The sequence below is a fragment of the Numida meleagris genome, chromosome 5 (genome assembly GCF_002078875.1).
Source record: "Numida meleagris isolate 19003 breed g44 Domestic line chromosome 5, NumMel1.0, whole genome shotgun sequence".
In the NCBI taxonomy this organism is placed as follows: Eukaryota; Metazoa; Chordata; class Aves; order Galliformes; family Numididae; genus Numida; species Numida meleagris.
Genome location: NC_034413.1, coordinates 19,807,879 through 19,820,289, shown reverse-complemented (window position 1 = coordinate 19,820,289; position 12,411 = coordinate 19,807,879). Strand labels below are relative to the sequence as shown.

The window sequence follows — 12,411 nt, the reverse complement described above, 5'->3', positions numbered from 1 at the left end:
ATCAGTTAGAGCTAGGGTTTGTCATATAAATCAGATGTGAAGTTCCTCTGACCAAGGATGGCAAGCGCTGCCAACACTTCTCCAATCAGTTTTCCAAGCACTTTTTACTTATTATTTTTCAAATACATCCTTAAGACAACTACACCAATACCACAGAGTAACATCAGCAGTTCTCCTTTTATCCCTCAGTGTTCTCAATTCCTGTCACTCTAGCGTCTCTGAGCAGAATTCTCTCCCCTCTACATTATCCAGTTATGACAGATCTTGCTGCAAAGACCTATAATAAACATAACATGATTAAGATAATGAAGATGGAGATAGAGACTGTTATTTTTTCTATCGCCCATCTGCTCTCTTTGTTAATGCATGGTATGTCTCTCTTTTCTACCTGGATCTCATTTACCACCTACTAACAAGGTAACTTTTGGCTGCTGCACTAGTGCTCTGAATTCTACATTCCTTCCCTCTAAAGACAGAAATCCTGAATTTGCAAGAGGAGGTATGAGATGTGCACCTTGACAAGATTTCCTTAATACAGTCTGTTAACAATCTTTCTCCTGTGTTTAGGAAGGGAGGTCTTGTAAGAAAAAAAAGCAAGAGGGATCTCCACAAACCACAGGTGGCCTTTCCCCGAGATATTGCTGAAGGACATAAAGACTGCAGTATGCCTCTGCTGTCTGAATGAGACCAGCACGTTGCCATCAGTGTCACACTACCACTCAATCAGTACCTGTGCAGAAATACCAGTCTCTTTTTAACCTGCAAAGGTTTATACGTATATTATCAAGATTTCTAGGTACATTCTTACTGATCAATCATGAATCACATTTCTGTTGTTCTGAAATTAAAAAAGCCATAACATAATTCAGAAGGAAAACAGTTAATTCCCTTAAAATGAGATGCCTTTCAGACTTGCAAATAATTTTCGATGGAAAAAGCTCACTGGTTTCTTTTCACGAAGATCCTAAACATTCTTCACACTACTGACTGCCAAAATTTGTTTGCTCTAAGGAGCAGAGCAGATATAACTTTTCCAACAGATCTATACTCTTTGCCCTTCTTGAATCATCTTCTCTCTCTCTCACTGAACTAAGTCCAGCTCCTCCCCATTCCTTTCATGCAATGGAATACATTAGTTAGCCAATGCCTACACTGAGCAGCCAATGTGCCCAAAGCTCTGCCTTGTGTACTCCCAGGAAGCAGAGCTTCTTTCCGCTATACAGTACTGATTTTCATTGCTTTTATAAGAATTTAAACCCTCCATGAAACTAGTTCAAAGCTCATTCATTAAAAGCGATGTTGAAAGAGATTTCCTGGGAGAAGGGGAAGAAAAGGACTAAGGAAAGAAGAGGAAGATGGAACAAAAGTGAATAATCCACTTCTTCAGCACACCACGCACTCCTCTTCCACTCCACTACCATGCTAACTCCAGCCAAAATAAGCAGCAGGGGAACCATTCAGCTCCCCCGGAAGTGTCTTTCTCAGGACACACATTTTTGTATTCCACTTCTGTCAGTTTCAGTAAGACAGTAGGCATTTCGATTGTTCTATTTGTCTGATCAAGTTTGGCTTGAATTTCACGTCACAAAAAATTTGAAGTGTATTTGTAGGGGCAATGACGCAGAGATCATTAACATGATTAGCATATTGCTCATTTCCTTAGGAAAACAGTCCAAAAATCTAAAAACTTTCAGAGTGAAAGTTTGAGTTGTGCTTATATTGATGGACTTGAATTCATCAATATTATTTTAAAAGGTAGACACACTTCTACTCAAAGCTATAGTGTTTTATCTTCTACAACATTACTGATGTTAAAGCCACTATTCATCTCCCAACAGAAGTTGGGTACTCAGAAACAAAACATCCTCAAATTTTAATAAAGTTAGACTTCCATTTGAATGCAGAAAAAAAGAGCTGAACTATATTGTTAAAGAAAAAAAAACACACAAGCTTAAGCTTATTTTGTCTTTCTAAAAAACTGACGTAACCCTGCAGAAACAGGAAAATTCCGGAATACATTAGCACGCCCACATATCCATAAACTTTCTGTTGCTTTTAAAGATACTAAAGAAGCTAGTTTCAAACACGTTTCCTACCCAGAGCTATATATCTTAACTCTTTGAGACAGAGCACAGACCCTTCTACATAGTAATGTAAAGCAGTCTCTGCTATAAATCCATCACAGTCTCTAATTGCTGTCCCCAATGTAACCTCTTGATGAAGACTACCCCACTGAGGTGCTTCAGTACTATGGGGGCAGGGACATGCAGAAATAAAGTAGGCTGCGTTTCTCAACATGTTAATTTTACAAGCTATTAAGAGAAGAGTAAGCCCTACTGAAACAGACAAGTGACAGCAATAACCTGAGCACATACAGAAAGAACATGATTTTTAACATCATGTAAGCTATGCGCAGAAGATAACTGCTATCAAGAAATAGAAATGTAATGATAGGAAACAAACAAAAATTTCATAAACACAACAATTCACAGATTATCAATCATTACGTTTTGATTGAGAAGTACCTTGTGGAGGGACTGGCTGTTGGTATCCTGGCATAGGACCATTATAAGCTCCATACGGTGAGTGAGGAACCCCTGGCAATGGCTGTCCTCCGTAGGCAGGCTGCTGGTAGCCCTGATATCCAGGCTGAGGATGCCCATAAGGAGGCCCCGCGTGAGTATGCTGGTTTACACTCATTGTTTTCACATCCCCAAACTAATTTCACCTGCAAAAAGTGGAGGGGGGAAGAAAATGGCTTTTAGCAGACATAAAACGAAACCAGCCAACTTCTCTGCTGCTTTCACAAAAATGAGAGATCCTGAAATACTAGAGAAGTTAACATGTTAGCAGCAATTTACTCTTGCACACAGTTTTTCATGATAAACGCTTTATAAGAGCAAGCTAGAAAACAATAATTTAATAAACTGCTTCCAATCCACTTATTCGCTGTTCTGTACTGGTTAGACTTGTGATCAGCTTCTTAGGAAAAAAATCTCATAATTTGCCACTCCAAAGCAGAAATTATCAAGCTTCCTCAGACGCTGAATTATTTCCCCCCTCAAAGATCACCCTTAAATTCCCTTCCAACCCAAGCCGTTCTGTGATTCTATAAAAAACAAACAAAAAACCCCAAAAAACAGACTTCACAACTTAGATGAGCGATTCCTTAACACAACACTTCACTAATACTCCACAAGTTCGTTTTTAAGCTCTATGTAAGCCTACTAGATCATGCTTCCTCGCTGTGACACACAAGTCAGTATCCACACAGTCTGACTCTTGAACTGTTTGAAAGTAATGAAAACAGGGACAACAAAGGATTTGAGGGCTTTATTTTTTAACAGCTAATGATTTAAAGTCCTTGTTGTACATATAAATTTCAGAAAACTCAAGTATTCCACAAGCAGCATGTTCACCTCGTACAGACATTCAAAATGGAACCGCGGCACAGGCTAAGGTGTCACTGAAGGAGCTGTATGAAAGGGAAAGAACTGAAACAGTGTCAGAGACAGGAAGGAAGTCTCTCAGAAAAGCTGTGCAAGAAATCTTACTAGATGTATTCCCAATTTCTCTAACATTATGAAGACAAAACCACAAATGACATTGGGAGAACGCAAACCAAGGAGACAGGTCTTAAAAATACCATGGTACAAAGCAGGCAGATAAACCACAGAGCCACGGAGATGACTCTATTGGCAGGAGGTTCCCTTGTAGCCTGCTTCTCGCAGATACTTTGCATCCCCTGGGCTCCTTTGGACGCTCCATATGCCACCTACTACTCCCTTCAGCTAAGACTATCCACAGTAACAATGTACACAGATGTGCATTTGGAGAGTTATTTAATTAAAGACTTCAGTTTATACAAAAATGCAAAGTTAAGGTAAAGCGAGTAACTAATTTTCCCTTCGTTTTTCTCCAAACCCCATGATGAACTCCTGCATTGAAAATTAACATTACATTTTAACACAAGGGAGACAAATACAGCTGCAACAGCCATCAGCCAATCGAGTTAAATCCCAACAAGGAACCTACAGCTTAACTCAAGCGGATAATGAATACCCGAGCTGTTTTGCTTATTCGTTGATTATAGCATGCCACCTAATGCTGAGGCTGGCTTGTTACATTATCAGAAAGATGACATCAAAGCAATTTTTCAACAATTAGCACAACAGTTATACACAAAGGGTACTAAAATAACTACAGTCCGGTATGAACCATCCACATACAAATAAATTCTCTCACATCCACACAGAAAAACACGTATCACAACAGAATGATCTGCTTGCTTACAGAAGACAGCTAGCTTAATACATGCAGACCACGTTTATCTCCTATAGCTAAGCATTAATATTAATGCTAAGCATGCGAATGCTTACTCTGAAAATTAGATATTTAACTTCACATGAAATGAATGAAGTTTTATATTTTTATTTTTCAAGCTGTATAGGGTTTCTGTTCAGGAAAAAAAATCTTCCCTTAAATACTTACAGGTAATTTACTGTTGAGAGTTACATACAGTGTCACTTACAAAAGCATGATAGTATTTTTGATGAGTCTGCAGTGTTTCCAAACATAACTATAGTGAGCAAGAGGGTCAGTGCTATGCACTACGCACTGAGGTTTCCCACTCCACCTTTGACTTAGCTCTGCAGAGCAAGCTACTCAGAGCAGCTGCAGGGTCAGGAAATCCAGACTGTGAGACCCACGTCCATTCCCAGCTCCCCTGAAGGTTAACTTCTTCCTCCCCAGGCGGGCAACTTGTATCACCATGCGGCAGTCACACACCTAAACACATTCATTTTCTGTCCAGCACAACCAGTAAAGCAGGACAGCTCTTCCTGCAAAGCTGGGGGGAAGGCAATGGAGAGCACAGCTGAACACTTCTCTACCTGAGCAGCTCAGAACACAAGGCTGCGAGGAAAGAAGGCTGCTTTCTCTCCTTCCTGCCCCTCACTATTGCTTACTGTATTTTGCATGAGCAATTTGGCCTCCAGACACTGTTCCTACAAATGGGTCCTCCCCCCAGGAAGAGCCGCAGGCTAAGCAGCAACAACCGGCAGGGCACCTCCTGAGCTATAGTCATTAGGACGCCCTTTACAAGGCATACCGACAAAACTCCGAAGTCACTGCGGATTTGCCTCAACAAATCTCATGTTTGTCCAAACAGTCACTACAGGGCTGCAAAAGATCAATCTTTTGTTCTATTGCACAACGGGGCAAAAACTCAAGTATGTCCCACTTTTGACTAACTGATGTGAGTGTACATTCAGCAGGTGACCCTACCTATTCTCTTGTCAGCCTTCCCCCACTCACTCCTGTCAATGTCAGTATTTCCCACTTGAGTAGGCAGGATCACCTGCTTCTTGCTCGCACCTCAGTAATACTCAGAGAGGCAAGCTCACTTAATGCAAATCTTCAAGAGGAAGAAGTCTTAGAATATTTACCCATACTGTGTGGAAAACAGAACCATCTCCTTTGTGTAGTTACAGCTCAGTGCCCTGTGCCCAGTGCAGATATACCTCAAACCTTCAGCCAGTCCCTGGGACATCCAGCACAAGCCAATGTTCCCTACAGCACAAGCTATTGCCTGTACCAGGCAGAGAAAGGGCTAGAAAGGAAGAAGACAACTCAAGAACTAGGTTGGTGCTGAAGCTGCAGACAAGGCAGCTTCACTGATCTTGGTTGCTCAACCTGCTCTAAATGTAAGGCTTGTAGTACACTTCCTCATCACCGATGCGGAATACCATGAAGGGCAAGGCCAATAGAATCCAACTCTGAGAAGGTGGAAAAGGGTTGTCACTGAGTGAGTCCATTTTCCTTTTCCCTTGGTACCAGTTATTTTTAATCAAAACAGCATTCTTTTTGCCCGCATCCAAAAGATATATACGTAAATTAGAAGTTAGTCACTCAAAGAGATACGGGAAAAGGGAAGATTTCATGCTCTATTTCTTGTGACACGAAGAAAAAAAAATCGCAGAAAGAATGAAATACATGCACGAGATAAGGAAAAGCGGAGAAAACAGTCTGTTCCATTTACTGAAAATACTGAGGATATTAATTTGTACATGGTAATGCATTACGAATACTAAGCCAAACATACTCCTAAAACATGCTGCTGAATGTCACATTAATACTCATCAGTTACAATACAGAAAGCTCAAATAATCAGGACTGATGCTAGAGAAGAATACCACCACAAGTAGTTGTTACTATTTACAACTAAAATAATTTTCTTGCAGAACAGAGCAACCGCTCTATGCCACTTTCATCCATTCATCTGTACAAAGGCAAACAGCCATGGAAATTTTAGTCAAAACAGCAGTAGTACACAGTTAAAATTCATACTGGTACACTGTTAAATAGACAACCAATGCAGAGCAGCAACAAAACGATGGGAGAAAAATACACAGTAATATAGGGAACAAATGCTTAGCTTTTACAATAGCTTCTAGATTCCTTAGGATCCAAACAGACTACAGATCAGTTTTTACAGCCCATTAAAAAATACAACTAAAAAACCCAATGCAACAACACTAGCGATTCAAATGAGTTTCAATCAGGAAGTCTCCCCAGTCATGAAGAACTGCATACTCATCGTTTTCTCTGGTCTCATTCCCTGTTAATTCCCTTTTGAAACTGAGTTGGTTGCTCTCATCAGTTCTTGACTGCTTTCTAAAGGAAGCACATACAGCAGAACTGCTCTCCTTCAGAAAGATGCTAGAGCCTTTTTTTTTTTTTATGGGTCACTTCTGGAGAGATTTGATCCTTTGTTGTTTGTTTTTTTTTTTTAAAAAAAGGAGGATAGCACAGCCTCTATAGTTTGCTGGAACTGAAGGAAATATGCCTATTTAATTTCTGTACAGAGAAATCAAAACCCTTTCCAAAAGATGGGACAGAAGAGGACAGTCAGCATCCTCGACAACCAGTTCAGAATATTACCTACAGTGCTTTTGAAGTATCTATTCTGTAACTTTCTGGAGAAATAGCAAAGTTATACCACTCTCAAAGACCTCAACTGCAGAGCTGAGATCACGCTTTGAATGGGAGACATGCTTGCTTTTTCTTCAGATACAGCTTCATGAGGTCCTATACAAGTACTCGTACAACATTTGACTCTTCAGATGCAAGAAGCACCTGTTGTTTTTCTACAGAAAATCCTGGAAGAGAAGCTCATATCCTGGAAGTCAATGACTGGCAATTGAGCTGGAAGCACTCAGGCTGGTGCAACAGCGTGCATCCTATACAGGTACAACAGCAAGCATGCTATACATTCGTCCAAATTAATCCAAGTGGCACTACTGGAATTGACTCTCTAATTCAGTTGTGGACTTCTTTGGTTGTTGTTGTGCTCTGTCTTTCCATCTCAGCAGATTCTCAACTTCTTACGCCATCAGTAACATTCTCTTCACCCATACACTCTGAGTTACAGCCAAAAGATCTGTTTTAACAGTTCATGAGAGGTGTAAGACGCCCACTGTTCAATATTCAGCTTCACAATTTAATACCAGTGGAAGTTCAGAAGCCTCAGTATTTTCACCAAAGACTTTCAGGAAAGCAAATGACAGATTATAGCTACTAGAATTTTGTGACACAACAGGTTCTGGAGAAGAATTCTGGAGGCCAGTCTTTCCTGGGCTGTTTCAAAAAGCTCTTTCGATCTTCAGGACAAAAAAAAAAAAAAAGAAAAATCATTGTTCACATCTAAGGCGTGATTACTCTGTGTTCTCCTAAATAAGAGCCACCTTCAGCACTGTTTTGTTAGGCTGATTCACCATCTTGGGAAAGGTCCAGAATAACATTTAAGTTACAAGGGTGTGAAAGTGGTTAAATACAAAATTTGAAGTTTTAGTCTTGACCTAACTTTAAGTCTACCGTTATTTCCAACCTTTACCATTACCACTAGATTTTTATATAGATCAGTAAAGTGTACAAACCTGATTGAGATCTCCTCGTGGCATTGATTTACATATCTACTTCAGGAATAAAAGCTAATAAAAAAATTCTAAAACACTTAGTTCTGGACACTGCTCCTGGAAAGCAGTCAGTATAAGCACAAGTCATTGAAAACATCACCTCAGCAAAACACATTGAAAGACTTCTCACTTCCTCAGCGATACCTCCACATCCACGTTACAATGCGTGAAGTCATCTGACTCACTTCTGTGAGCCTTGCACAAGTACAATTAATCAGGAAAAGTTGGAAAGTAGTTTAAAGATTGGATAGGAGGCTAGAAGAATGGATAAACAGGTAAATACAGAATAAGACTGAAGGCACGCTGTACTGCTACACAAGCTTTCTGCACATACATTGTAACACAGACCTTATTCACGCAAAGCTGCTATACTCTGACTTCCTCTACACAAACATGCATTACGCAATTCCCTTCACTCACAGTAAACAAAAAAGCTCAGAATTAGCTTTTCTTAATGCCTAACAGCCCAGTTCATACATTTAGTGATTTCTATGTGAACAGTGACCCTTGCTGAACATAAAAAACAAGATTTATCTTCACAAGTCATTGCTAATAAAGATTTTCAGTCATCCACCTTTCTCTCTTCTGTGAGACCTTGTTGATTATTTTTAGTCACTCCTTGTACCTTGTCCTTCCTTATCCAACTATTATTTTTTCCTTGGAGTTTTGACCCTCCTTCTGACGATAAGTGTTACAGGAAGAAAATATAGCCCTACAGGAGCAGGAGAAAATGCTCGAAGACGTACAAGCATCAAACAACTCAAAGAAATAGTCCTTTAGACGTCTGTTCACTGCTGGAATTCAGCTTTTAGCCATGCAGTTAGAATCTGTAGTGACTACCTCAGATATAAAGAAGTCATATTCCTTATATCAACCTCCAGGTTCCAGTCTATATAGTAATAAAGGATTCTACTTCAAATCGAACCATTCAGAAAGAAGTAGATTCAGAAAAACCTATTCCATGCAAAAATGCATAGAAATGCTTATGTACAGTGAAGGCTAATCACCTCTTCAGAGAGGACTTTAGGCCAAGAATATTTCTACCAATCCCATAACCAGAACGCCTGTTCTCTGACAAGTTAAAAAAAAAAAAAAAAAAGGTCCCCAGTGTGACTTGGGACAACGTCACATTAATGAACAGCAAGGCCAAAACATTAGCAACAAGTCACCTCACTGCAGGGATGTGATTTCACACTGTCTGTATGCAGAAAATGGCACTGCACGTTATATATGTCAGATGGAATTTCTCTCCCCCTAACATCTCCCCAAAACATTTAGTAAAGAATTTTGGAACAGGAAAACTAGAAACGTTGCTATGAAACTATCATATTTATGGCTGAAAATTAACACTGTGTATCAAACTGGAAATCTCTATTCTTACTTCAGTGTACAGATGTTAATAACTGTGGCAGATACTTCTGACATCAGGGTAAGTAATTCACCTATGTTTCAGCACCAACTTTTGACTGCCACAGTTTGAGTAAGTTTAATCAAAACTCTAGCTACAATGTGACAGCTCCCAACAAGCCCTTGGATTGGTTTTGCAATGTCTTTTAACTTCGAGAAGATTCAGAGTTGGCTAAAACAACACACACAACTGGAAAACACCTGACACATTACAGCAATAAGATGAAATGAATCTTCATCCTATTCTAAAGAACACTGCTCAGAAAACACACATATATATATCGGAAAAAAAATCCAACCAGAAGTGAACTCCAACGCTACAGAACATGGACACGGGAAGCGCTATCCGGCATAACCTCTTCCAAGACCACACTCGCACTCTGGCCACACCACCTCCACCCCTACCTCCCCCCTTGCACTTTCAGCCACAGATGGACAACCACTAAGTTCCACCGCCTGTGTGGGGATACCCGCCCCCCACGGCTCGCAACAGCGCACGAGGAGCACTAGAGACAAGAAGCGGGGCCGACTGGACGAGGGCCGTTTCAGAGCGGCCGCCTGTCCCACAGCCCAGCGGCTGCCAGGGCGGCGGCGGGGCCCGGCTCGCAGTGCCCGGAGCTCCCCTCTGGCAGCCGACGGTTGCAGGGGTCAGCCCTGCCACCAGGCCCCCCGAAGGCGGGCAGCACCGAGCCGCGCTCCCGGCAGGCCGCCGGGCTGCGGTAGCGCCAGGCGCCGCGCATCGCCCCGCCGGGCGCCGCCAGGCCTCGGCCCTCGGAGGAAAGACAGCGGCGCCCGAGCCTCGATCCCCCGGCGCGGCCGCCATCAGAAGGCCCGCGGCCTCGCTCACCTCCGCCGCCCGCCGCTCCTAGCGCTGCTGCCGGGCCCGCTTCCGGCTGCCGGGCCCGCTGCTCTCACCGGAAGCGCCGCTCCCCCCCTGCCGGCTGCCACGTCCGCACTGCCCGCCAACCCCCGGCCGCCGCCGCGCCCCGCCCGAGAGGGCCCGGATGCCGCGCAGGCGGCCTGGCACGGGCGGGAGGGACGTCACTCCGGATGCGCACGTCGGCCGTCGCTCGCTGCCATGGCGGCGCTCGCGTCTCGTGACGTCGCTGGGCGGAAGGGTGGGCGGAAGTGCCGCCGGGACGCCTCCCTAGGGCCGGGCGGACCTGTGCTGTCGCCGAACCGAACCGAACGGAACCGAGCTGAACTGAACTCAGTCGCTCGCTGAGTCGCTGTCCGAGGGCCTCGCGCGGCTTCGGACTGAAGGAGCGGTTGCAATAGAGCGGTGAATGGCCCCGCGCAGCGGTGCCCGGTTTGGCATCGAAACGCAGTAGCGTTGGAAGAGTAGCTGGAGTGCACAGGCAGAGCCGTGCTGCATTACTGTCCGGTGACTGAGCCGTGGTGTGAGCGAAAGCGCATCCTTTGAAGGGTGATGGTGTCTGGGCGTCACAGGGTGTCACATGTCCGTTAGTTGCTGAGGGCTGTTCTCGTCAGCACATGGGGAGCAAAGAGAGGTCAGTTTGTTCTTAAAGTCTTCAAATAAAATTACATTTTAACCTAGTAGAACAAGGCAGGGTGTGGATTTTATTTCTCCTGTAACTCCTAGGGGCTGGGTTGGCTTGGAATGGCTGTGAGGCCTCATGCAGCGTGGTGCTGAAGAGAAGCTGGTGCAGGGCCTGGGTGCAGCTCTGTTCTTTTGGCCATCGAGGAGCCCGGACATGAGGTCCCCTGCTGAGAGCTGCCTGAATCCCATATGTGTGGCTAATCCTGGCTATTCTTGTCCCCATGTCTAATATTAGGACTGGCTGCAGAGCCTGTCTGAGAGCCAGGAGCGCATCTCCAGTCTGCCTGTGATTTTCAGGACTCTCCTGTGTAGGTACACCAGCTGCATGAGGAAAGCACAAGTGGAGAGCATCGCTGCTTGCCGGCTGCTCTGGTTCAGTTTCTCAGGTTCAGGTGCCGTCACCTGATCTTGCACAAGTTTGTGCTTGTGTCACATCCATGCCTGAAACTGCCATGCTAATGAATCCTGAGTGCTGGGTGACTCAGCTTTGCATTTGGAAAGGGAATTGGAAATAAAATTTTTACTGAAAAGCTTCCAGCTTTAAAAGTGCCAGATGAAGCTCTGGAGAGACAGGAGGTGAGCTATTTTCAGCCATGCTCCGGTGAGAGATCCATGCACTGAGGGTGAGATTGACATGACACGTGTGCAGAACAACTCTGGCCCTTTACCAACAGCAGAATCAAATGTCTAATCATAGGCAGAGCAGCAGCAGAGAGTGCAGAAGAGCAGGGAAGGTTGGGCTTGACAGTCTCAACTCACTTCTTGTGTGTGTGAACGTGAAGGAAAAAGTGAGAAGAGGGCCTCTGGGGAGACTGGAGAGTTGTGATGTGAATGGTGAACATGGGAATGGAAGATACTGCCTGTTAAGAACTGGAGCCTGTTTTGAAGTTGGGAAGACAAAATATCCGAAGTGCAGAAATCATGGGAGCCGAGGAAGAAATGCTCATCACTCTATCTGGAGGTGCCCCCTGGGGCTTCCGGCTGCAAGGGGGCTCTGAGCAGAAAAGACCCCTTCAAGTGTCAAAGGTAGGACCTCAAAATGTGAACTGAGAGGGCAGGGTTGTTCTGCTGAAGTCAGATATCCCTCCTGAGTCAGGCATCTTCTGTCGGTGCCTGAACTCCTTTCTGTGACAGCAGATCTTAAAAGGAAAACTTGGGGGGAATTGTCAGGCAGGGTGTGGGATGGGATGTGGGTACTGAAATGGATTCTACTGAGGTGGAAATAAGTGTCAGGTGAAGGGTGGCTTGCTTTCTGGATAGTTCGCACACTTTATAATCTATGCAATGTTCCCCAGTTGTCAGCACTGATCAAACAACGATGACAATTTAGGAAAAGAGCTCACATATGGAGGCTTCAGGACTTACGTAAGGCATCCAACTAAATAAAAAATAATTGAAATCAAAGCAACAAATGCCATATTGCAATTCAGTTCAACTGTCTCTAACCCTTCATTATATTTCACTTTC

The 12,411-nt window shown here is 43.7% G+C and overlaps 2 protein-coding genes across 7 annotated transcripts in view; one reads left to right on the top strand and one right to left on the bottom strand.

The window, feature by feature from the left end:
- Nucleotides 1-10,376, bottom strand: part of SEC24C (SEC24 homolog C, COPII coat complex component) — a 36,307-nt gene extending 25,931 nt beyond the window's left edge. For 4 of the 6 annotated variants that reach the window (XM_021398041.1, XM_021398042.1, XM_021398044.1 and 1 more), the window contains exons 1-2: nt 10,231-10,376; nt 2,526-2,728 (exon numbers count right to left, since the gene is read on the bottom strand). In XM_021398041.1, coding sequence (XP_021253716.1) covers nt 2,526-2,700 — 175 coding nt within the window. In that variant the 5' untranslated portion in view covers nt 2,701-2,728; nt 10,231-10,376. The remainder of the gene's footprint in view (nt 1-2,525; nt 2,729-10,230) is intronic. The other 2 variants (XM_021398043.1, XM_021398047.1) reach the window with 1 other exon arrangement.
- Nucleotides 10,388-12,411, top strand: part of SYNPO2L (synaptopodin 2 like) — a 38,396-nt gene continuing 36,372 nt past the window's right edge. The window contains exon 1 of the mRNA XM_021398049.1: nt 10,388-11,970. Coding sequence (XP_021253724.1) covers nt 11,866-11,970 — 105 coding nt within the window. The 5' untranslated portion in view covers nt 10,388-11,865. The remainder of the gene's footprint in view (nt 11,971-12,411) is intronic.